Genomic DNA, 27,472 nt, shown 5'->3' on the forward strand with positions numbered 1-27,472 from the left:
AACCGGTTTTGCTCTAAATAAAACTTATATCGTTTTTGCTCGCAGCGAATTTTTAACCCACTCTTGCTCTCAGCCTCTCATTTATCCCTCAACTCTTTGCGTAATATGCTAGTCAAAACCAACGTCTTTCGATCGGTACTTATAATAAGTGAAAAGTGCTTTAGTGCAACAAACTAGCTATTCCATTTGTCTTGTGATTTCAAACTAACCTGTACTACCTACTACCTACTTTCGCTACCTCGATTAAATTCAATCCTGAAACTGGCCTAAACAAATATAAATATAAAGAAATAAATCAAATAAAAAGGGGAAAACTTAATGTTTCTGCTTCTTACGGAAACGCCCGCTAAATACCGCGAAAAGTTAGCACCAACACTGTCCAATAGACTGCTTCAATTTTTGACTTTTAGCTCCACCAGGCTCTACTGATTCCTTTTATGGCCCTTAGTGATTGTGCAAATTTTGGTACCGATCGGTTGTGTCTACGGACCTAAGTTTGTCTAAGTTTGTGAAAATTCGCTGAGAAATGTTATTAACTAAAGAAGCAGCATGACTTGAAAACAAGTGGATTTTATTATTAATCATAGCAACCCTATTTGAATAGCTACATCCCTATATACAAGTGTAAACTACACTGATAAAATAAAGTACCCATTAATGCGTAGAAAACTACGCATTTTCGATAAAAGTGGAATAACCCATTAAATGGGTAAAGAGTTTGTACCCATAAATGAGTACAGGAGTACCTTGTACGCCAACCTGGGTATGCTATACCCATTATTTCTCGCAGAACTGTTACAACGAAATGCGTAAAAAATACCCATTCATAAAAATCGCTCCAGAATGAAAAATATTGTAAATAGAATTATTTCAGAATTTTAAAAAAACATAAAATAACATTCATTTTACATTATTGTCTCCTTATAAAAGTATAGGAATCTAGATAGAGATCCTATTCCAATACTCCTTAACAAAATAAAACCGCCAACTGGTATTTTTGATGGCTGGATCTTTTGGTTGCTCAAAAAATGCCGAACTGGTGCATATTTGCAACATCCTCAGTAGTCTAAACAGCCGTTGTTTTCGGAGCATCGCCAAAATGTTCCGTTTCCGCCACGGACTCCGATGCAGGCCGATTATTTTAAGTTCCCGCTTCGATCCTTAGTTTGCAGGTTAACTCGCTTGAAATAATTCTTAAGGATTTTTCACCCATTGTTAAGATCAACATACCTATTGACATTACCTCATCGAGTAGTTGTGAAATGGATAAAAAGTACTCATTGTTAGTAACAACAAAATACCAATTTTTTTGACAGCGCGAATAACTTCCGAAAATGGGCAATTTTAATACATGAAATGTGTAAAGTTTTTTTTTACCGTGTAGACTTGCCAACCAACGCTCGCGTGTGGTCCCGAATAGAAATGTACAGTAACAAAACCATGATTTTCACTGTGACAGTACAGTAATTTTACAACAATTTACAGTAAGTTTTAGTGTTATGCTACAATACAAAAACAATAAACTTTAACGTTTTTACAGTAAATTTCAATGTAAAATAGACTTTTACAGCGAAAAAGGGGGGTGGTTATGTATCTTAACATTAAAAAAATCAATTTTTCTCCATACATTTTTTTCTCGGAAACAGTAAAATTTAATGTGAATGCACTGTGTCAGTTTTTTGGTGAACAGTGAAATTTATTGTTACATAAAATTTTATTGTAAATCTACTGTGAGAACTTGGCATCGAACAATGTTGAAACAGTAATAACTATAATATTTATTGTTTTATGATTGTTTGTAGGGAAAATGCTATTGTAAAATTCTATCCGGGGTAGATGCAGTTATTGAAACAGGGTTGCTATGATTAATAATAAAATCCACTTGTTTTGAAGTCATGCTGCTTCTTTAGTTAAATGTGTTCAGTAGAAGGATACCTTTAGAAATATATGATGTTCTCATTAATTTATTGATGAGGTGATTTTTTATGAATTTATTTTCAATGTTAACCGATTTTCCATACTAATTTCCATATAAACTTTGAAAATTTTGGAGGGTCCGTACCCGTAGACACAACCGATCGGTACCAAAATTTGCACAATCACTAAGGTCCATAAAAGAAATCAGTAGAGCCTGGTGGAGCTTTAAAGTCAAAAATTGAACCAGTCTACTGTCCAACAGTGTTGCTGAACTCGCAAAAATAACTCTTGTATTTCTCATTCGCGTGTTCTCATTGCGCCCAACACTCGTATCCGTGTGTTCTCCATGCATGCCTTTCTTTCGTTCACTCCCCAGCCGGGTAGAATTTCTGCGAGTGCCAGTCGGCCAAAAGCGACTCAAATTGCACATATTGAAACCCACTCTTTCGTTCGCACCCACTCACTGGTGCTCACTCCTACTGCTGCTACCACTCGTCCGTGCTCCCACTCGCCCATGCTCCCGCTCGACCATGCTCCCACTCGTCCGTACTCCCACTCGTAGCCACTCGCGCTCTTTAACCCACTCGTATCTTCTCGCACTCTTAAGCGCGTTCGCCTTCACTCGCACTCTTGCAGTCGCTAGCGCTCTCGCTCCCACTCGCATTTCGTTCTTCGTTGGTAGACCAATAATGCATGAAAATAAATTTATTCGGATATTTTATGTACAAAGTCTAAGCCGCGGCTGTTTGAAGATCGATTTGCACAATACGTCTGGCTTTCGTCACCGGTACAGCACGTCATGGGAACGTCAAAATTAGTTATATGCAGTTAAATAGAGGTATTCACACACAACATCAACAGCACGGAATGCTTTGACGTACGGGAAGTGTGAACGAGAAACGCATTCAACTTATCTTGATGGAACGACGACGTGGCGTTGACGGACATTTACGTTGATGGAAGCTAATGTATCGTCTGCATTGAGGTTGACATGACGCTGGTATAACGGAAAAGGAAAATAAACGCACCCGAATGAAATGCAGTTGCGTTAAAACGTAAATTTAAAAAAAAGTGCAAAATCGCTTGGATTGACACTTTTAAATATGTGGAACCTTAACATGTCAAATATATATAATTCCCCTCAATGCTGCATATATGCACTTCTTAAAATAATTAAATAGTTACTACAAGAGTCAGTCCCATAAAGATAGGAAATCGCAAAGAAAACGGGACAATTATACGATCATGGGTATTATACATCTATGACCATTCCTGGTCAGAGTTAAAAATATTCAAATTCATTGAATGAAAATTGATCATATTCAGCCGAATTCATTTTCAATATTCAGTGACGCAGCTGAATACGTCAAACGAACAAACCATGCAGATTTTCATTCGTCTTCGATTATTACACGAAGCGACCGTGCAGCAACGAATCAAACGCATCAAAGTAGGCCCTGGCACAATGTAAGCGATGATTATTGTTGTTTCATATGCTTTACCGGCATTTGAAAACATTTTCCTAGATAATTAGTGAAATGAATATATTGTACGATATTCAACTGAATGAATAAGAAGTGATACTTGAATGAATATTTTTTCTATTCACCGCGAGTCGCGTCAGGTTCATTTTCAGCCGTCAAAAATACCTTCGAATATTTTTAACTATGTTCCTGGTACATTTTGCATTAAATGAATCGGATATTCGGATTAAATACAGAATTCTATAGAATATGTATGTAGGAGATCGACTACCGTCATAAAGTGAATTTCTAAACATAAGGACTTAATTTATTGAATATTTCGTGACCAATTCCAATATACACCGTCCTTGTCCTCCAAATTACGACGGAATCAGAGCAAATCTATCAGCTGTAAGAAAAGTACTCTATGCGTTATATATTCTAAAACATTCGTTCACAGTCCTAAATTGATACAACCAGCGGACTATATTAGAAGAAATCTCTAGTGAATGATTTTGCGCACTTTTCACTAACCTGAACTCTGCACTTTAAAAGTGTGAGTAATCAAGCTGCTACTGAAGTTATAGAGATGGTACTCTCATAGACAGGCCAGTCGACATAACCAGTCTATGAGATATTTTTTTTAGTAGAATGTTAAGTGCGTAATACGGTTCGAATCGAGTTTTTATGCCACAAGCAATACTTGCATTGAAATAGTAATTTTTACTTGCTCGTCAACTCCTCACGCTGGCTTTTCCCAGATAACGAATTAACGAATTATTTTGCCGATTGTTATTTTCCCGAATGGGTTGTTTTGCCGAATTAAGTATAAAAAGTTATTTCCAATAGCAATTAAATAGTATAAAGGATGATTCAATATTTAAATTTGACAAAAAACATGGATGTGGGATGATAAATTATAGAATCAATAGTCAAAATGTAAAGAATAGTTAAGGTTATTAAAATCAAACTTTAAATGAAAATAGTTTCTCTTTGAGCGTTTTGTTGGAATGCTGAAAATGAAAATTTTGAAAATGCTGAATTTAAATGAAAATTAAAATGCCTAAGGAAATAAAATATCTCTGAATTAATTCCTACTATCGTGTTTCACTTGCTTCTCTTATTCATACACATAATATTAGGTTTAGATCATTTCAACAAGTATATACCAAAGTTTTATAAATCTGTACTAATTGAGATTTGAACATGAGTGAACAACATTATTTTCGGTAATACTGATTCTTCTTGACGAAAAAAAGTTTGCACAATACTGTTCAAATAATTACTCACGATAATTTACTATATATAAGTGGGACGCAACTTTATTCCATTTACCATCTTAGTAAAATTGGTAGTAGCAGATTAGTTTTATTTTACTTTTTTCAATAAATTATATTAAATTCGTGTTTCCAATTTTCATTGTTCAAAAAAGAAACTATCCTTAAAATGCTTTAGATTTTATTGCTGGATATCACATACATCCCTTCTGCCCAGAAGTGCGTAATATACGCCCTTTACTTCTGCTCAGAAGTGTATAATCGGTACAGAAATGCAAACCCATTAGCCAGCATGGACTTTTATAGAATATGTGGTATTATTTCCTTAACCCTCCGGAAGTCGCACTTATGACCCACTGAACGAGCAACCGCTGTTGCTCTAAGACGATTTCGCTAGATTTTCGGAGCAGTGTGCACTCAGTGCACTAGCGCGACTTCCGCAAGGTTAAGGGGTTGCCTGGTGTAGTGGGTAAAAAAACATTATTGTTTTTTTATTCGTTTAATTGTTTAATTGTTTAATTGAACCTCTAGAAAAGCCCAGTGCAATCTCGGTGGCCACACTGATCTTCTTTTGTTCTAAACAACCATGCGTTTCAACGATTTCAGTTTATCGGCAACTTTAATAGCATCTTTCTCGAAACCGCATTTTTAAAATTGCCGACAACTCAAAAACCATTCAACGAATCGACTTAATTTTTTATGAGAATGCATAACATGTGTAATCGATGAACTAAGGGAAAATGGAATACAAAAATCTTCCTCGTTATTTTGAAGAAAAGTGAACGAATTTTATTTTTCGGTTTTTCTTATGCCATTTTCCGAAATTCCAACTGTTCTATATTTTTTTTGGTTCATCGAGTAACTACAAGTCTGTTTTAAAAATCTTATTGAATTTCCTATTTCAGACAATTGTATCAAGAGTTATCATGTCCTCCGCGGCATTCCTCGACATGGAAATGGTTGAACGTCTTCTCTTCGAACGCTCGTATGTGTGGCTTTGCCTGACTGAATTTTTTTCATTCATAATGAATATATACATAAACCTTAACGAGAGGTCCATTGTCACCTTGCCATCAAAATCGTATAACAAAATTACTTTCAGTTTGAGCACTTTATAGTAGACGCCCCTTAAAAGACAAGTTTTTTTAAGACACCGCACTTATAATTTGTTTACATATTTAAAAAAAATATAAAAAACAATATATTTAATTTGTTCTTTAAATACGACCGGTATAAACCTGTGTAGACAGATAACGTATGTATGCAATGACAATTTAATGCGAGCGCGCGCATTGTTAGTTTAGTTAGTTTTTGCTTGCATTGTTCGCTCCTTTACGAGCGCTCCCAGTTGCTAAAAGAGTGTATACGAGCTGTTCTAATAAACAACACAGAGCTGTAAAGAGTGCTTAGCACATGGGAGTGGGTGGCATGCAGTGAAAACTCGCAGCCGAGGAGTCCCATCATGGGAACCCACTCGCCGTTAGAGCTAAAATCTAGCGAGCCGACAAGAGTGCGAGTGACACACGAGCCTATAGCGAAGGCAGATAACTCACATGAATCAAGCATATTTGCCGCTCGTGCTGATCGTCACATATTTCTTGAGCGTTTTTTTCAAAACGTCATATCTGCAATGAGTTACTCTCTGTTTATACTTTCTCTTTCGATTTTTACGGCGTCACTATAACTCTTTTCACTTATTTTACAGTACAGATCGAAAGACGGTGGTTTTAACTAGCATATTATGCAAAGAGCTGAGGGATATATGTTAAAGTGACCGAATTATTAACAGAAGAGAAAGTAAACAAAGAGAGTAACTCATTGCAGATATGACGTTTTGAAAAAACGCTCAAGATTTGAGAGTTCTTCGAAAACGTGTGTACAGCAGTAGGGAGCATACAGTGTGAGTCTCGCGCTCGCTGGCGAACGAGGAGGGTGTGTTGGCTTCTCGCTCTTTTAGCAACACTGCTGTCCAATCACCCTACGTAGCACACCGCCGCTACGGCGATGGATGGATGCCGAGAAATACCACCACTACTGCACCGCCGCTGAAATCACTATCGCTACGACGACCGATGAGCGCCAAACCACCACACCACCGCATGTGACATATACATCGAACGATATACACTAGCATAAGCCACGACCAAGCGATTGTCGCCGAAATATGGTCGCTAGCGGAAAGCGAAATCGTCACCGCTAGCCACTTCCCACAGCAGTAAACTACACCACCGCTACTATGCACGTCATCACCGAACCGTGATACCCACGCGCACCAATTGCGCGGGAAAAACCGACTCAGTACAAACACTACCACCGCTCAAACCATCCTAATAGCCAATGAGCACATCGCCACTCAGAAACAGCCGATCATTCGGCTTCTGTACATGAGTGCAACGAAGTGAACAGCACCCAAATTCACTCGCGTGTGTCATACCTCTCACGATAGCACACAACACTCATTCAGAAACTGAACGGCTATTGAGTTCTTGTCGCTCGGTCTCACGAACACTTCTGCAGCTTCCTGGTTGAAAACAATCCCATTTGATTTTTGCCGTCTTTGTTTGTCATTTTCCACCAGCTAGTGATGTAGTGTTTGTGTCATGTGACGTGTACGTACATGAGCCGTAGAAAAGGCTATGGCAACACTCAGCTGCTAATCATGACTGTGTCGACATGAGTGCCAGCCGAAGTAAATGTTAGCAGGATGGGATAATTTGCTGATTTACAAGAAGCATTTTCCGTTCAAAACCTGCCCGTGCATCTAAAAACTAAACTTGATCGAAAAACAAAAAAAATCGCAACTCGAAGCATCAGACTTTAAAAACAATTAATTAACGAGGCAAATAAAATTAATTTATATATTGTTATTGTGTGATAACGTCGATGATTTCGCACACACTAAGCGCACCGACCTAGTTGACCTGTTCCCCACGGCATCGGCATACAATCGGCCCATCAAGCCGAACCACCGGCCGGTTGCGCAGGTTCGCGGGTGCCAAACCATGCGATGACACAACATCCGAGTGCCACTGAAATTTCTGTGGTCGATGTGGTTCTTACCGTGGCACCGGTGATGGGCTAATAGTTTCGAGGAAAAAAGATGGGTGGGTAATGTCTGCGACATAACCGGAGAGATGTAGAATACATAAGGAACACGTTCTTTAAATATTTTGATACCCATTGGAATTTTCGGACAAAAGGTGATTTGGGCGAGGAATATTTCAAATTATTCTTTACAAAAATGATGGTGGTCCTGAAAAGGACCGGTTTTGTTGGCGTTGTTGGCCTTGGTGAGGGAGATGGCTAACGATGAAATTAATTGTTAGCATGAGGAAGTCGCGTAGTACTGGCCAATGGAAGAACAGATAATAATTGATTCCTGAAAATCAATTTTTCTTTATTCATGTAAATTATACATACTTACAAATCTAACAGAAGATTCCTGATCATATTTCTGAATCATTAGTGCGAACATTGTGTAATTTGGTTAAGTACAATGGAAGTTAAAAACTTTCCAAACTCGACCTTCTGTTCCTTCAGAAATATTGAAATGGGGTGTCTATATTAAACCGTTAGTCGTGGTCACAATAAAAAAGATGGGTGGGTAATGTCTGTCACATAACCGGAGCGTCGTGATTTCAATTCGAGACGTTAATTTAAATCTAATAATATTCAACAGAATCACGTTTGAATGGGAAATTTTCAAATAATTCTCTATGGTAATAATGGTGGTTCTGAAAAGAACCTTTGGTATCGGCGTTGGTGTTGATGGTGATGCGCTGGATCGTTGGATATTTTTGGCATGATAGTTACGTGCCTGGCGAACTGTTTTGTAGCCTCGAACAAAACGACAAGACTGGCTTCTTCGGGTACCATTACGGCTGAACTTTATAAGCTTAGCTCGACTTTGAAATCTTGCACAATCTCACGAATCAGACACTAGTAGGGCCATTTTGTTTGCTACTAGCACGGAGCTGCACAAAAAAACCATTTAATGCAGTTAGTTCACGGGGGCTGCCAAAAAGCTTGAATAGAAGCATGCGACTTCAACGTTTCTCTTAAACACATGCAACGACACATTCGTTTTGGTAATACTGATAATAACAGTAGAAAGGAATGGAAAAGCAGTGCACGAAACGAGCGAGAGGATAATTTAAATTTTTGTTCCGTGTGCAAGCTACTTCTTTCCACACAACGTATTATGTTGCTTGTTGAAAATTTGCTACACACCTTAAAATGAAAGTTTCAGTTTAACTCTCACTAGAACACAATTGATTGGTCCTGAAAAGAACCGTTGCTTTTATTGTAATTTACGCCCACTCCCACAAACCGACCAAGTAGGCATCACTGGCTTCATTACGGCTGAGTTTTGTAAGCGTAGCTCGACTTTGAAGTAATACACAACCTTACGAACCAGACGCTGGAATGTTAGCCAGCGGATTAGTTGCTCCGTTGCCCTTTAGTTGGGGCGAAATACTAGCACGGCGACAGTTCCTGATCGGTAGTTGGTTGCGATGGGCCACCAGTAGCTGGGGCACTTTTGCGGACCGTCATCATCGCCAACTGCTTTCCTCCGGTGGACTGGCTGCTTGCTAGTGCTTGAACGAATACGAATGATGAGAAAAACCGACCGACCAATATTCATATATGAAAACACGAGAAAGCACTACTATCGCTCTCTCGCTCGTTTTCGTGCCATTCCTGTGCCTTTCCTTTCCGTTCGGCTACCAATACTAGCATAACCAAAACGAATATTCTGTCTTTCCATCGCCTTCAATTTAGTGGCCAGTGCTAGCAAACTTGCATGTTCAGTTTTTCAATAACAACATTTTCAATATTTTCAAAGAATGTTGCAGATTTGAAAAGAAGGAAGGAGAAGATTTTCACAAATTTAAATTCTTTTGTCTTATTTGTTAGCGCTGATAAAGGCTATTTAGTTTGCTACTAGCAAGGAGCTGCACAAACAAATCGATTTATGCAGTTAATCAACGGAGGCTGCCAAAAAGTTCGAAAAAAAGCATGCGACTAGTGTACTTTGCATATTCTATATTTTATCAATACTAGAGAGGATCAATAAAATAATTCAAATTGTTATAGCGACATGCAATTGTGGCAACACTGGCCATGAGATGGTGGGAGAACACGCACATTCGTTTTAGTTATGATTGTAGTAGCAGCAGAAAGGAATGGAAAAGCAGTGCACGAAAACGAGCGAGAGAGGATAATTTAAATTCTCTTTCTTTCTTTCCACACATCGTATTTGTTATATAGCTTTCTGAAAATTATTTGTTATACACCATAAAATGTAAATTTCAGTTTAACTCTTATTACAACACAATTAATTGGTCCTGTAAAGAACCGTTTATTGTTTTATTGCGGGAGCATAATTCAGACGCACTCCCCGCGGACACGGTGAACCAGTTTAACTCTTATTAGAACACAGATTAGTTTCTCTGTTGCCCTTTAGTTGGGGCGAAATTCTTGCAGGGCGACAGTTCCTGATCGGGTTGCGATGAGTCACCAGTAGCTGGGGCACTTTTTCCGACCGTCGTCATCGCCAACTTCTTTCCTTCGGTGGACTGGCTGCTTGCTAGTGCTTGAACGAATACGAATGATGAGAAAAACCGACCGACCAATATTCATATATGAACACACGAGAAAGCGCTACTATCGCTCTCGCTCGTTTTCGTGCCATTCCTGTGCCTTTCCTTTCCGTTCGGCTACCAATACTAGCATAACCAAAACGAATATTCTGTCTTTCCATCGCCTTCAATCTAGTGCTAGCAAACTTGCATGTTCAGTTTTTCAATAACAACATTCAAACAATATTTTCAAAGAATGCTGCAGATTTGAAAAGAAGGAAATGATTTTCACAAATTTAAATTCTTTCGTGTTATTTGTTAGCGCTGATAAAGGCTATTTAGTTTGCTACTAGCAAGGAGCTGCACAAACAAATCGATTTATGCAGTTAATCAACGGAGGCTGCCAAAAAGTTCGAATAAAAGCATGCGACCAGTGTACTTTGCACGTTCTATATTTTATCAATACTAGAGAGGATCAATAAAATAATTCAAATTGTAATAGCGACATGCAATTGTGGCAACACTGGCCAAGAGATGGTGGGGGAACACGCACATTCGTTTTAGTTATGATGGTAGTAGCAGCAGAAAGGAAAGGAAAAGCAGTGCACGAAAACGAGCAAGAGAGGATAATTTAAATTCTCTTTCTTTCTTTCCACACATCGTATTTTTTATATAGCTTTCTGAAAATTATTTGTTATACACCATAAAATGTAAATTTCAGTTTAACTCTTATTACAACACAATTAATTGGTCCTGTAAAGAATCGTTTATTGTTTTATTGCGGGAGCATAATTCAGACGCACACCCCGCGGACACGGTGAGCCACAAAGCACTATTTTGCATCCTCGAACAAACCGACCAAGTAGGCATCGTTGGCTTCTCGGGGCATCATTACGACTGAGCTTTGTAAGCGTGGCTCGATTTTGCAGTCCTGCACAATCTCACGACCCAGACGCTGGAACGATAGCCTACTCTGTTGCCCTTTAGTTGGGGCGAAATTCTTGCAGGTCGACAGTTCCTGATCGGGTTGCGATGAGTCACCAGTAGCTGGGGCACTTTTTCCGCCGTCGTCATTGCCAACTGCTTTCCTTCGGTGGACTGGCTGCTTGCTAGTGCTTGAACGAATACGAATGATGAGAAAAACCGACCGACAGATATTTATATAATCGCGCTAATATGCACTACTATCGCTTTCTCGCTCGTTCTCGTGCCGTGCATGAGCCTTTCCTTTCCGTCCGGCTTCTAATGGCCTAACCAAAGGAATATGCCGTCTTTCCCCCACCAACTGCTCTCGTCAAGCAACCCAATGCGAATAACCATAGGAACAAACATGTAGTGGACCTATATATAAACTTTTCATTATTTTATTGTTCGGTTGGTCCACCATTTTGACGGCTCTGTGCGGGATGGGCTGAAAATTTTCACTTTTCCGAGTCGTTTTCGAAAGATTTTTCAAAACACAATTTTTTGTTATTAATGCATGTTATACATACTTCAAATTTTAATACAGCATAGAGGAACATATTTGCAACAAATTGGCCTAAAAATCAAATCATTCTGTTAAGTATGATAAAAGTTATTAACGTTCAAAATCTGACGCGGCGCGGCAGCCGATAATTTGAAACGGGACCCCTATATTGAAAGCTTAAATGTATTCTACATTAAAAATAAACCAACCAACCCTGCGCATAATTGTCGCGATTCGAAAAAAAAGTTTGCGTTCCCAAGTGCGGTTTGGAATGCCTGATGAGTTTACGCCACCCAGGTCGGGCTGGCCTAGTTTGCGGTTTGCGGGGTTTTATTAATACAGCAGGTGATTTGCTTATTTCGAAATAGTATTTAATAACAAAGGTGGCGTGAAAAGTGTAAAAGACTGCTGTTTGAGAGGACCGAAAACGCTAAACTAATATTTTAATTTTCACTGTATAATTTGAGTCAAAGAGATAAATCGATTCAGCAAATTAGGATGACAATAGGAACATTATGAAAATGATATAAATCACTTTGCCTTTTGAAATTGCGACTTTCATTGAACTCGTACCGCAAACAATCAATTTGTTTTCATTATGTCTGGACAACAACATTAATTATTACCTAAAATAGTAGGCCGATGGTTCTATACGGTGCGCTATTTCAAAAAATGCCGATTTGTTCAATTTAATAGTCATCATTCATTTTCCACCTTTTCATCTCCATTTCAGGAAAAAAAAACCATTACGAAGTTCATGTTGAAATACGTCAACTCGTCCAAGCAGAGATAGGAATGTACTAGGTACCTACAACATTTGCTCACAGAAAATTTCGTCACCCGAAGCCGAACAATTTTGTACTTCATTTGCTGCCATCACGGTGAAAGGATGATTTGGATAAAAAACGAGAAAAATTACCTTTGGTCATACCCGGCGGGTTCGGTTCACAGTCGCATTCCCTCCTGCCCGTCTAACGAACGACCTGTGGTATGCTAAGGACGTAAGCCTATCGGATGCGCGGTCGGGGAGTTGGTTAGCAGCAGCAGCTGGGCACAGCTTCAATCGCTACTGCGCCACTGCATTTGCTGATTGCGCAGCGTCTTTCAGGTAGTAGTGGCACTCTGCCGAATGGTATGGGGCGCTGGTAAGTGGTGACCCTTTCCAGCTTGCATAATCCTGACACGGTATAGGATTCACGCAGCATGAGCATTAATAGTTGTAATTTTAGATAATTTGGGGTAAATTTATCATTATTTACGCGTTTAGATTAAAGGCGCCGGTCGCTCGTCAGCCGTCAATCTTTCGGAATGACTCGTTTTGCTCCCTGCTGTTGGTGAATTACGCGCGCTGCTGGTCAGAAAAGTTGGGCCAACTTTTCGCGTGCGGTTTGACATGTGAACTGTGCCTCTGCTACTGACACAGGACGCGCAGCTGGGAATCGAGGTTAATGTTTCAAGCTGATTTTAGCAACGATTTCACAGACAAATCGACGGGACACGGTACTATCGTGCTGTCATGTGGAAAGGTCAAATCATTCAAACTGTCTTTTATTATCATATGCTGTATTTTTTGTAGCAGGATTCTGGACAAAAAAGCAGATTAATCAACAATCAATGCCGTCGAGAAATTTTTCTACTATTCAATTCTGGAAAAAAACCGAGAACAACGCACCAGAAAATTTCATAATCCACGTGCAAATTTCCGTTAATGAGATTCCCATAACATTGATCAACACTGGTAGATGTAATACAGTCAAGATATACCCCAGGACGTAAATTTCCAACCAAAAATTTGATCCACAGCTGCAAACAAAATTCACTCAAATTTCAACAGCGTTCCGGCCGAAAACGGCCGCACGTTGTGTTATACTTTTACAAAAGGCACACACAAATCATCCGTTCAGCACCATTTACCAAGTCATTGTATTGTCTCTTTTGTTCCACACTTGAAATCCTCGCCGTCTCGCCGCCGCCGCCGGTGACTTTATCAGCGGTGTAGTATCGAGTTTCTTCATTTTCGCACGCCGCCGCCGGGCCGTTCGCTATAATCAACCAAGGTGGACCGCAATTTCGTCTCATTACTCACATTTTGGCATTTACACTACCCTCGTAGTGTAGATTTTCGTTTTGGATGCTCTGCATATCTTTCGGAATGTTTCGGAGCTTCAGTATAACGACCAACTTGAGTGATAGGTAAGTACAACCATCACGCGCATTTCTACTCGGACGCAACAAGCGACGAACCTCTCTCTACCTGCACTGTTACTAAAGCTATGCATCTGCAGCAGAACACGCGGCACGATGACGATGACGATGATGACGGTGATCAAGTCACCTTTGGCACGCTTGACTTTTGATATTGTTGCGGCGCGCGTGATTGAAGGCAGGGCAAGATACAGTTTAGCAAAAGCCAAAAGAAACAGTTGGAAATTTGCACGAGGTCGTTACGTAAGATGTTAATTTGCAACAGATGGTCCGGTAGATATGGGGCACCGAAATGAAACGGTTGAAGTTGCTAGCGAATTGGATGCGAAGTAAAAGGTTAAAGGGTGAGCACTTACCGTTTCGAGAATTAAAGTAATGGTGTAGAATTGATACCCAGTACGTACCTGTGAGGAAAAGAAAAAGAGATAAAAATACATTAGACAAGTTAAGGGCCACCCTGTTTGGAGCAGGGTGCAAATTAGAGATTCATTTAAATAAAAATACAGCTTTAAATAAAGGGTGTTACTGTCAAAAATTGGTCAACTTCAAACTGACGCATTTTTTTAAACTGTTAACAAACCATCTGTCGTAATAAAACTGTTCTGAAAATGTTTGTTGACAGCTACGCAGGGGATCAGGAGAAATCGAAAGCCAGAGAACTCAAAAACGACGAAAAGTTTCAAGCGAAACCCCAGTTTCTTTGTCCGAGATGTCGCAAGCACGCTGGCAGTGTCGTCTACAACCTTGCAACTAAAAACGAGCTTAAGGTAGGAAATCGCCCAATATTTATACGAGCTAGCAGAGAAGAGCTGTTAGATGTAACTCTCTGCTCTGACGGTATTACGCATGAGCTGGCAGACTGGCTCGTACCAAACGTGCTCGAAGCGTCGTTATCTGATCATAAGTACATCGTCTTCGATCACTTAAACGTCTCGCTCGATATCGTCGCTCATCGTAATCCCAAATCTACGAACTGAGACCTAAAGGCTTGGCGACTAGGTTTCATGAGTATATTCCGACGATTTAATCTCTAAGAGACTTGGACGAGGTCGTGGATAAAACAAACACACTCATAGTAGCAGCATACCAAGAGGCTTGTCCGCTTCGAGTTATGCGTATTTCTAGAGGAATACCGGACTTGTTCGACTCAAAAAGTTTTGTGGAAGAGCTTAGAATCGCAGACGCCTGGACAGGTAGGAGGCATTTAAGTTGGTTCGCAAAGCATACAGAAATACCGTTCAATCCTCTGAGCCAAGTGGTTGGAAAAGCCTCAGCACAAATGTCTCAAGTCTCAACGAGATTAGTAGGCTAAATAAGTTACTTTCGAAATCGAAAGACTTTCATGTCAGTTCCATTAGAGCAGCAAATGGTGAATACTCGTCTGATGAAAATGGAGTATTCAACTGTCTTTTTGACATACACTTTCCAGGTTGTACGGAGTCATCACCGACGACTGCCCCTGAGTTCTTTTCAGGTAGTTCTGATTCTTGGCAGGCACGAGCCAGAGGAGGGGCCGGAGGGGCTAAAGTCCCGAAATTTTTCAAAAATAAATTTAAGAAACAACATGTTTTTCGGTGACTCTTAAAAAATTGTATCTTGTTTGGTTTCAACAAATTAATGCGAGAATTGTGAGGATGATTGCTATTTCATACCACCGAAGACAGCGGTCACGATATCTACTCAGTATGCTGAGTGTGATAAAACAGTTCCCTTCATATTGTGTGACTCGTCGGAATAACAAAAGAAACTGTTACTTTAATTCTTGCTGTGTGGATCTGTCGAATTATTGAGTCGCAGAAGCAAGAAGTGGTGCTAGGGTATTGACTTCCGGTCTTCTCGTATAAGATCGAACATTTGTGATGTGAAATTTTAAGTTTAACCATGTCAGGCGTTCAGTGCTGATGCCATTTAACAAATTAGCCCAGGCGAAACCAGTCATTTTGCATAACAACTTGTAACACGTGGTTGATCCTCATATATATGGACGATGAGAAAATCACTGCTCGGCTACAAGATCTGATACTACTTACTTGCACCGTGGCTATTAAAAGGTTCCTGACACATTTGGAAAAAATGGAATTCATTATAAAGGACACATCTTGGAAGTAATTCTCTATATATTAAATGGTTTTTTGTGGTGATAATCTAGGTGGACCGACATATTTCCTCCTACCTGACACTGCACGTAAAAACATAATGCGATAGTATCATTATGCACATTATATCTTCGCACATCCATAGTCTCCAATACCATTACCTGAAAAACAAACATTTGCCAAATTTTGGCTGCTGTTCGGATAATATTGACGGCAAAAACTGCGTGGAGTATCTCAAAATCAACAGTCAGCGCCATCATTGAGGATGTTTGAGAAGACAGTTTTTGTTTTCGCGTCATTTTAATGCAATAGTATTTCTATTGACGCTCAATTTCATTTTATGCGGGGAATGCGTTCCTTATTTAAACATTATTAGTCCGCAAAGTAGTGGTATTTTAAACAATCGAACAATAAGCAAGAAAAATGTGAAAAAATAAACAAGCTAAAAAGTGGTTTTTCTGATCAACCCACGAATTGTATACCCTCGTATATTACTAAAGTTGTTGACATACATAAACCTACATAGTAGCGGTAGGACTAACTGTTGTGATTTTATCCTTACTTTTCAAAGGATGTCAATTGATGCTAAACCACATATAAGTCAATCAATCATAATAAACTTAATGTTGCAACCAGTAGCAGCATTTCTGTCGCTTTCGATGGTTTCCAATAAATGTCTATGTAAGTTTAAAAACGACGTGACGATACAGCGAACAGACATCAGTAGTCTATCACGGAGAGCGACTAAAAGGTTGTAACTAGTTGAGTCTACAGTCAATAAGTTGGGATTATTGTTTCGATTTCATGTTTTCGTTTTATTTGTGTTCGTTATGGAATAAAATGAGAGAGATGAGCAGGGATCACGAAGAAAAAGAGATAAAAATGAAGAAATAAATTGAAATCGACCCAAGAGCATCTGTTTTATACTTTCTGTACACTCAACTACAGAGCAACAGAAATCATCATAGAAAGTTGGCCATAAACCTACGTTACTCTTCGGCAAAGGGAAAGTAAGTGCGATGTATACCCGTCCATGTGTCGGAATAAAGAGATGCTGGAATTATTGAGCTTGTTCATATTTGAAGACTTTTTTCATTAGGTCCAATCTGCAAGTGAGAGCCCTCTTTTTTCACTTTCTCTTTCGATTATTACCACGAAACTATAAAACTTTTTAAACATATATCGGTATGAAAGGTGACCGAGTAATTCGCGGAAGAGAAAGTAAACAAAGAGAGGCTCTCTTTTGCAGATTGGACCTATTGAAAATAAGTCTTCATTTGTAGTTTCTAGTTCTTTTGGTAATACATTTAACAAATTTCACGTACCGTCAAGTCACCAGTTACCGTGAGTTTAGGTGGATTTGGCGTGACTTCAAACCCCGTTTTTTATCAAAATGAAAACCGCTCTCATAGTCACCATAAACATACCTATCTAAATACGTCACAATTAAGAAATAATATAAAACTATTAGCAACAAAACGAGAATAAGTAGTTGAGGACATTTGTTTGGCACTAGTGCTCGTTATATATCACCATTAACCGTGCATGAAGAGATCAATTTACTGCGCATTTAAATGCGATTTGTGGACAATTTTTTTTTATAAAATAAATTGTGGGCAGTTTCCTTTAGTTGATTTAATCATTTAAATTTATATTTTAATCCTATTGATCACCAAAAATCCTTCCTAACTGGGGATCTACCAGACCAAGGCCAGTCATGAAAATAGTTTCATTTAAATAGAATATATCAAAAAAATGTGTTAGCATGATGATACTCGCAGGACGCAAGATAAAGGAAATAGAAGTTTAACCGTTTCTGCGCATCTACAAATTGCTTGCTAAATCAGAAGATTTTGTGCGAATTTCGACATTCTCTTCGTTCGAACATTTTATGGATATTTTTTCTCTACTCATTTCGGTTTAGCGTCTTCTACACCTTTTAAACGTGCAGCTTGGAACACCTTGCGTTTTCCAACACCGTCAAACATTGTCATATTCGGTTAACGCATAAATACTGTAAACTCTAGAATATCCATTGTTGTAACGAGAGTAAGTACTATAGCCTTTCTTGTGACAATGAACATATTTTTAGGATTGATGAACATAGATTTGGAATTGATTTCATTAAGAACTTTTCAAAATTTTATTTGGTTTCTAGTGATTATATCAAGTCATCGGAATTAAAAGCTTTACGCAAAAAAATTGTAAGCCCCTCTTGAAACAAAATCCTGGCTACGGGCCTGATTTTTGGACATTTTCCACAATTGTGACAGCCGAATCGATCAAATGGGTGATTGGAAGTTTTGCTGCGTGTAAGTCTCCGGGAAAAGATGGAATCATTCCAGTTCTACTTCAAAGAGAATATGAACACCAGAGTGACAAGAAGGAAACGACACCTAACGGCCCACCCCTAAGTCGATTCCTAGTCCCACCCGGAGTACTTGCTCCAACTTTGAAGCAAATCGAACAAGTCTAGTTACCGGGCCAATGTGTCCAAATTGACAATTTCCATGGAGAAAACCCATTGGCGCGCATTTTCGCCACTAGATAACGCTATACGCATAGTATTAAATATCGTTAATAAAAATAAGAAAGATAACCTTTTTTTCGAAATATGCTTGAACTGTTCATTCATTCATTCATTCAGACTGCCCAGAAAATAAGGAATTTTTGAAAATTTTATCGGCCCAACGTGCCTGAAGTTTGTATGGGATTTATCGACAATTTACATGGAGAAAACCCACTAGATCGCGTTTTCACCGTTAGGCAGCACTGTATGTCTTGTCTTATCTCTGTGGGTGAAAATAAGAGAGATAATTTAATACAATTTTGTCGAAGACTGTTAGTCAATCAGGCTTTGTTAAACGAAGTTATTAAACTTTTAACGAAGTGATATCTGAGTCAGTTTTGCATGGGGCCTAGCAGTGCATGGTTGGGTATCAGTACTCGATTCCCACCAACTATACATTTTTGTGAAATAATGCTTAGGTTTAGCTCAATAGCATGTTCAGAAGAATTATAATAAACCGTACGATTCATATTTTGATTAGAACATTTTAGTTCCACATATCACCGCATAGAGGACGCCAACACTAACTTTTCGACGGAGAGAGATAGAAATTACGTGTCTTCTACAAAGTTGTAGAACAGGCATTTTGCAGTAATTCTTCCGAACATCTCGATGCTCTATCTCTCTTCTATGAAAAGTTAGTGTTGGCGCCCTCTATATAAACTTCAGGCACGATGGTCCAGTAGCTTGACTTATCCGATTTGCTTCAAATTTGGTGCAAGTACTCCTGATGGGACTAGGAATCGACTCAGGGAAGGGGCCGATAGTAGTCAATCGCAACTGATGTTTTTGCAGGCGCTCTTGAAGCCACATTAACAGATGGCCTGCCACACGAGATATTTCTTTGCGAACTTCGACAACTTAATATGTTTGAAAATCGCTGTCACCTTTTCTCTTCCAGTCGACGTATTATATTCCTGTCCAGGAAAATGATTAAAGTCTGCCTTGACGTAGGTTTCGTCATCCTGTACACCGCAATCAAACGTCGCCAGCATCTTCCAGTACAGCTTTCGTGATCGTTCTCTGGTCGGCTTGTTTTGTTGGTCGTCAGTCCGTCTTGTGTTACAGCTCGATGTGCACGGTTGTAGATGACACTCCCAGCTTGTTTGCGACATCTCGGATCGAGAGAATGGGGTTTCGATTGAAACAGCTGGCCGGGGGGATCCCCCCCCCCCCCGATCCAGTCTTCCTGGCTGGCGAGAAACGTTTTCCGAACACTTTCATTTCGTTGACGATAGTTGATTTAGCCACATTCATCAACTTCGCCAACTTGACATGCGAGTAGTTTGGATTTTCGCGATGCGCGAGCAAAATTTTGCTCCGTTGCTCCACTTGCTTCGATGTCATTTTCACAACTGAAGAGCAAATGACAAAATCAAACAGTAGGCCTGATGAAATACACACCTTTTTAAAATGAGATGTATGCAGGTTTTTTAATGCACTATGATAAAAAATGCGTTAAGTTGTAGTTGGCCAATTTTTGATCTTATCAACCTTTATTGAGTCCGACACTATTCCGCCTAATCCGGGACGTTTGGTTACTTTACCTTCTAACTACGATTTGATAAAATAAATATTAAAGTTTTAGTTTCTTTACGGTTGTCTGTACAACATATGGTCCTACTCCCTCAAACGAAGTAATAATGTATATTTATTTTGCTAGATTGGTTTGCTCAATAAGATAATTTTATAAAATAAATTTTATTTATTTGGTCGAATGTTACTTGACCGAAAAAGCCAGTTGGCCGAATGCCATTTGGCCGAATTCCGTTACTGCCTTTTCGCCGAATACCTTTTCATCGAATGCTGTGTGGCAAAATGTATTTTCGCCGATTGCTGCTTGGCCGAATGCCGTTTGGCCGAATGCCGTTTGGCCGAATGCTGTTTGGCCGAATGCCGTTTAGCCGAATGCCTTTTGGCCGAACGCCTTTTTGGCCAACTGGTTTTGGTCCAAGAATTATTGGCGGAAAGTAACACATAGATGCCCATTCTACCAGAGCAGATGGAAATAACTTAAGAACACCAAATTCAGGTATACTGTACCCAATACTTAAACATCACAATAGGGCATTGAGGAGCCTTGCATAAGAGGTAAAATACCTGAAATAATAACTGAGACATGTACTACGAATAACTAGTTCACAATAAAACGAGTTATTATAATACCTGAATAATAACAAAACCTTTTCAACCTTCCAATAAGAAAATTCATTGTATGAAGTTATTAAATAAGGTATTGATTTGGTATTTGTAAAAATTACTGGAATACAGAAATAATACTAAAATAAAGTATTATACCTCATTGAGGTATTCAGCACTTATTGAAGAATGTTTCTTCAGTACCTGCTTAATACCTCCATGAGGCATTAATAATCGATTAATACCAGGTTTTGGTATGATACCAGAAAATAGTATGCTCAAGTTATTAGCCAGTTATTTTCTCCTGGTCGGGTATCGGACTTAATAATCGTAATACAGAAATACATTGAAACAATCCAGAGGCGAAGTCAGAAATTCGGTTTGGTAGAGTAACTTTAAAATATAGTCTACAAAATCAAAATATAGCGTACGAAAATCAATGTGTTTGATGGTTCGAAGGTTGAAAATTCCCCAACATAAAACCGCGACTATATTAATAATAAATTAATTAATTATGTCCCGTAGAAGTAATTATGGAAAAAATTGTAAGAGACTTCGTGTCTTTTACAAAGTTATTGAGAATGTAAATGTTATTGTTCATGAAAAAGCAGAATATATTTCTCATATACAGTAATTTCAGAATAACTTTCTTTAAAAGTTTTCTTTCACAAATAGCCTAGCATATTTTGATGCCTCGAACGCATGGCATCCTTCGTGTCTTCAAGAAAGTAGTTTGCAGTAGCGCGCTCGAAAACTTCATTGAAGACTTTAAATTGCGAACTAAAGTTGTTTAAGGATTTAATTCTCCAGAATTGCTTCTAGGACCATTTAATGCAAATGTGCTGTTTAACGCTGTAAAATATTTCGAAGATACTAAACCTTCAATCGAAATAAGGTGACATTGACCTTAAATAAAAGTTTTAAAATACTTGTTTTAGCTATTTATGTCATTGATAATACTATAAAAAGCAAATGTTCATAAAAATCGATCCTGGCAAGCTGGAAACAAACGAAGAACTCCATTCCGAAAGGGTTATTCTCGTTATTAATCATATAATATTTTCGTCTCAATTCTACGCATTGTGTTGGTCAATCCCAGCCGTGTGCACTCCCGTTCTCCTTTCAACCGCATCTACGGTCTTTCCCGTCCGCTTCACTGGAACCGATGAAGAAGTGGCGATCTTCGCAATTGTTGGGCTCTCTGTCGTCCACTAAGGACGACGACGTCTTCGACTGAGTACCCGGAATTTCACTTCTATAATATTTTTAGCTACTATGCGCAACCAATTTATCTGTTCAATGTTTTCAATTTCCTGTGATTTGTTGGTTGAGACCAGGGCTGGAAACATGACATTTTTTTATGAACGTCATAAGCTTACAAACTTTCACGCTGCTGCCCGAGCAGGAAAGTCATACACGAATTTCATTTCATGGTTGGTGTACGCATGAATGTCGTTCAATGAATGTAATCTCTTTGGTGTGCGTGAATGCCACACACAGCAGTTTTGTTTCCCGCCACCAAGGCTGGAAGAAGTCATTTCGAATTTCATTTTAATGCGAAAGTTCGGGAAAAAACCAACGCGACCGCCACGCTCCAACTGTACCTAAAGCTGTTATGCATGTGAACGGACGAGAGAAAAGCAAAAACGTTCGTGCTGCTGAGTGTGCCTGTTACATGTTCGTGAAAGTTCGGTTATTCGGCTTGCTGCCGTAGTTGGGTTTCGTTCGCTAGCTGTTGCGAATGTATGTGAGTGGCCCGTGTGTTTAACTTTCATCATCCGTTGCGTTGGAACTGTTGCAAATAAATTTCATAGCAGCGGTTCAAAATGAATGTAGTGAACGACGTTCATGGCTTATATTTGCAAGATTGGAATGTGCGGCAGTCCTTTTTTCGCTTGCAATAGGAACTTGAGACGAGCTAGAGCAGATTCGGTCATTCCACTTTGACCAAGTTCATTGCCTCCCTCTACGCGGTATATAACGTGACGCGCGCTACTCAATCAGATTTATCGCCATCCCACCCATCTCTTCGCCTACGGCCACCTCCTTTCAGCTGATGACATCTCGTGGCGGGTTTTAAAAGTTCGGCTGGTGGCCGTTGCTTCCAGACGGTTCATCAACTGTGTGTTTTGTGGAAGATCGGTTCACAGCAAACACATTAAACGGACACAAATATTTCCTGCTTCATATTTTAGACAACTATTTCAAAACACGTGATGATCTTAACAGTCTTAAAGGAAGAAACTTCTTATGCTTACAACGTAGCTTTAGCATCAGCTTGTAAGTAGGGGTTTGCCCACTACTCGGGTTCTTATTTGCCCGGCGTACCCTTCTTTTCAGGGCGGCCTAGGTGCCTCTACAGAATTTCGGATTTTCGTAACAACAAAAAAACAAAAGTAAACAAACAAGTAATTTACTAAATTTACCGACTTTTATTTCTCCGCTTCTCTACTTCACTGCTGCTGCTGCTTTTGATGACTGCGAAAGGCGGGGGTTTATCCGACCGGCCGGGACTCCGACGGCCGAGTTCTCCTGCTGGTCTCGTTGGCTGCTATCGCAGCGGTCCTTTACAATTAGCTAGGGAGGTGAGCTTTGCTCTTTTGTTGGAACCTCCCTAGCGACAGGGCGACTGATCGCCGGGTCCACTCACTCCCCGTGAATGACCCAGATAGATACCGCAGTAAACTACCTCAGGTGGATCCGTTGTCCTACCTGCTTCGCCCTCCTTTGCGATTAACTGTGGAGGAGAGCTATGCTCGTTCGGCTGATCCTCCACAGTGAGGGCGGCGTGGTATTACTGGGTCCTTGGTAATTAGCCGGAAAAGAGAGAGGCTCCTTTGCGTTTAGCTTCTGATATCCGGCGACCCAACACCACTGAACACTATGGTAACCGAACCACGACCACGTCTTTTCGACGGGATTACTTGCCGTCGCACGCGCGCACTTAACTCTCGGTCCAGTGGCGGGAAACTGTCCCGGAAAAACACTATTTACGGACGTCTGTTCTACGCCGTGGTTCGTCACTTTCTAACTCGATGGCCGCCTTCCGCACTCGACTATCACAAACCGCCAACCGCCTTGTCGCACAGCTTTCGAAGATGAGCAGCATAACCAGTACACACGAATTTTTGCAAGAGGAGAGCGGTAGCCTACCTAAGCCCTATGTTACTAATTCACAAACATAAAACAAAAATTATCTAACCTATCTGTACGAATAAAACCGTTCACAAACGCGAAAATGAACAAAAATTTACAACTAAATGTGAACCGTACCGAACAGCGGTGAGCATAATTTTACGTAAACAATACACTCTACGGAGTGTATACGCAAAAAGGGTATATTTCCACCCAGTGCTAAATTGTTACCCTGATGTTACAAGCTGCATCCGAAAAAACCAAAAAGGGTATATGGCCACAGAGAATATAAGACATAGGTATAAGCTAGAGCAAGCTTTCCCGAAAAACCTGTGTAGACATTTAAATGAAAACTCGTTGGAAATCCCCATCGCATACAAAGTTCGCATGCATGAATCACCATGGTATCCAAGTTTGCACCCAAGGCCGGTATAGTAATTGACGACCGATCGTTGCGTCGGCTAGTGGCAAGTCTTGCTACTTGCTGGTAACGGCATTTTCTTTCTTACACATATTGGAAACTTCGCTTGCATGTCAGTTCTCAGTGGTATGGCTTAATCACTCAATTGCACACATAGTACAGTGCATATTAGCAATAACATTTATTGTTGACGTTTTATTTTGTATTGTTCTTTAAAAAATAAGAAACATGGCAAAGCTTTGGTACTACATTCCGTTGGGATTCTTAGTATATAGGAGAATTGCAGGGCTAATCCTATGATCTTAGAAATCCTAAGAATCCTTTCTGGCTGGGGATCGAACATATAACGAGTGACTTACCATCTGACCCGTCGAACCATGGACCTAATACTTTGAGCAATAAACCCTTACTGTCGAATAATTTAATTCAACTAAATAGGTTCGCTTTCCAGCGAAATAACTGAATTTCAGATGATTAAAGATATATCCAACAGCAACAATATGTGGCAACCCAAAACACGTCCGTTCTCAATGTATGAACTTTCTCGGTCGAAAAATTCAATAAAGTAGCCATAGCAATGGCCCACCGAATGATAAATTGTCGCTTGTCAGGCAGCAGTACCGCGATTTTTCTCGCCACTTATCGTTTTCCGTTTCGAGCTTGTTATTTTTTTATCTTGCTTTATCGTCACTTCAATAGAGGGATATGTTTTTATTGCTTAATTCCAGCGAAACCACAACGCAGCTTCGAGCAGAAACAACGCCAGGATTGTGAAGCAATCCTGGATAAAGTAATGTTGTCGATTTAAATGATTTTTTTTTTGTGGATTCATTTTGCTTTTTTAATTTAGGTATCACGAGTTGTTTTTAGCAATCCTTTTAGGAATTATACTGCCAATTTATTAACAAAAATGAAGCAGCATTTTATTTGTTTTGTTGGTAGAACATAAACAATAAATAGTTCAGTATTAACAGAAAGATTGCTGAGATTAGGACCGATGTCATACTTACATGGAAAGCGAAGCGACTGGACATGAACTGTTTGCTTTGCCATAGTCTTCACATTCCGTTTCAGCATGTCATGACCTAATAAAATAAATATTGAACGCACTCTCTCGTATTTTGCTTACATAGATACGATAACCTACCTAAATGTGAGATCTTTTACTCGATCTTTTTTTTCCTTCTAATTCCTTGCCATTAAATTTGATTGGCTTAGGACTTTGAATATTCGCATGAAAATCTTCTAAAGACAGAACCGCAATATTAAATCTTTCGTTCGATGCAGAAATGATAATAAAAATATTGTCCATCGAAAACCTTCGTTCCGCTCAACGCCCTGCTTTCCCCTCTCTTACATAATCCGGCTGTAATGATCAATTTTTTGATTAATGGTGGCATATTCTGTCGGCCGAAACGATCAACATGGAACAGATATCGGCGGAAATTTTTGGGGCCACTCCGAAACCCCTTGAAAGTTGACAATGCGTTCTTGTTTTTCGCTACTTTGTTCCGGTTTGTAGTGAATTATGACTGTGGATTTATCAGCAATATTTTCCAGGAAAAATGTGCCTCCTGATTGGCCATTAACAGCTTTCGGCTTTCCACCGAAATCCTAGAACGCATCACTGCTCCGGATTTTAGCACTAAGCCACCGTCCAAACATCAATTCAATTAGGAAAATTATGCCGCACCTCTCTACCACAAAGCGCATCCGACTCCGGGGGACAACTGAGCCAAAGTGAGCTTGCATTAAATTAAATGACTCTTCGGAATGGTAACCGGTGCAGCTAGCTGCCTATAAATGTGGTTGACTGGCTGTTTTGTTCGGTGGAAATCTTCCACGTCCACCCCCAGCCAGACCCGGTGGATGGATGAATGCCGGTGTGAACCGAACAGATCCGACCGCAGAATGCGACCATCAAGACAGGCATTAGCATTTGAGTGTTGCGCGCCGCGGTTCACGGTGTAAAAGTGCTTCCAGAAGTGATGCAATTATGTAAATATTTCAATTGACACGGCGACGGCTTTGTCCTCCCACCCCCTGCTGGCGGTGGCTGTGAAATGGTTTTTTTTTTCTCAGTTGAGAAATGTGTAGTTTTGAAAGAAGTGTAGATCGCCGCATCAAGCTGCAGCTGTTTAATTTTCTAGAATGGAAACGATTACTTTTTCGAATCACTTTTTTAACTGACAGAGTAGTTTTGGTGGCATTGTAGTTGTTGTCATAAATCGCGTATAATGTAGCGTAAACAACAATATTTATATATGATTCACCTAGACATGCAATGTAAAATTTTTTGAATAAATTTTGATAACCAAAATGCCACTCAGGGAGCAATTTAAAGCAAAGTTATGAAATGCAATCTTCCTCCAAATGATAAATTATTATGTCTTCATTCCTTCATTCCTATTATGTCCAAACGCATAAAGCGGCATGCGACCTGGAATTCATAGTCAGATTAGTTTTTCATTTTCTTTGTGCATTGCGTCGGTACAAAAACTTTCGTACAAAAAAGGAAAATTAATACCTACCCGTCAAACTACACGGAGAAGAGTAAATTAACAAACCCACACCATCTTGTATGCAGTCCTAGAAAGGGCATTCAATGCCATTTCGACAAGGAACAAGGCCAGGCTTTCGATATGCGGGGCTGCATTTTGTAAATTCAACAAAAAATAATACGTAACGAAAAATGAATGGGCATTGAACGCTCATAATTCAACCAAAGACAAATAATAAAGACGTGAATCGTACGAAGAAAGCTTTAAAAATTTTAGGCTCATTCATTCGGTCCCTTCAGATTTGACCACACTCACCGCTTGATGGCCAGTTTGAAGTTTCTTTTGAGAGTGGTCTGCGGGGTCTGCGAAAACGAAAATCATCAACGCAGGCCTAGAAGTAGGTTGAAAAATATAAACAACGTTTGGTATCTTTGCATCGTTTTCTGGACCAGTTGGATGGGTAATTATATTTATTTTTGGAATTGCAATCTATCTCTATTTGTTTTTAGTATTTTATCTATCTTTAATAGGAATCGATTGCTAGCTTTCGGTTTGCCTCGAATTTTTGCGCCGATGCATCAAGCACCTCAACATTGGACATTACTGCTATCATATTCCTCTGGCGGTAAATGAGCCCAAGGCGCAGTGCGTAAAGGAATTCCTTGAAATTACTGAGGGGGAAGGAACCATTCTACTGTG

General features: G+C 39.6%; 2 protein-coding genes across 7 annotated transcripts in view; one reads left to right on the top strand and one right to left on the bottom strand.

The window, feature by feature from the left end:
* LOC131683722 (rho GTPase-activating protein gacU) overlaps positions 1-12,515 on the top strand; it is a 267,647-nt gene extending 255,132 nt beyond the window's left edge. Inside the window, exon 9 of the mRNA XM_058965972.1 lies at positions 12,441-12,515. Coding sequence (XP_058821955.1) covers positions 12,441-12,500 — 60 coding nt within the window. The 3' untranslated portion in view covers positions 12,501-12,515. The remainder of the gene's footprint in view (positions 1-12,440) is intronic.
* The window catches only part of LOC131683767 (RYamide receptor-like), a 405,413-nt gene that overhangs the window by 186,856 nt on the left and 191,085 nt on the right, over positions 1-27,472 (bottom strand). The window lies entirely within an intron of this gene.

This window comes from Topomyia yanbarensis, chromosome 1, assembly GCF_030247195.1.
Source record: "Topomyia yanbarensis strain Yona2022 chromosome 1, ASM3024719v1, whole genome shotgun sequence".
NCBI classification, from domain to species: Eukaryota; Metazoa; Arthropoda; class Insecta; order Diptera; family Culicidae; genus Topomyia; species Topomyia yanbarensis.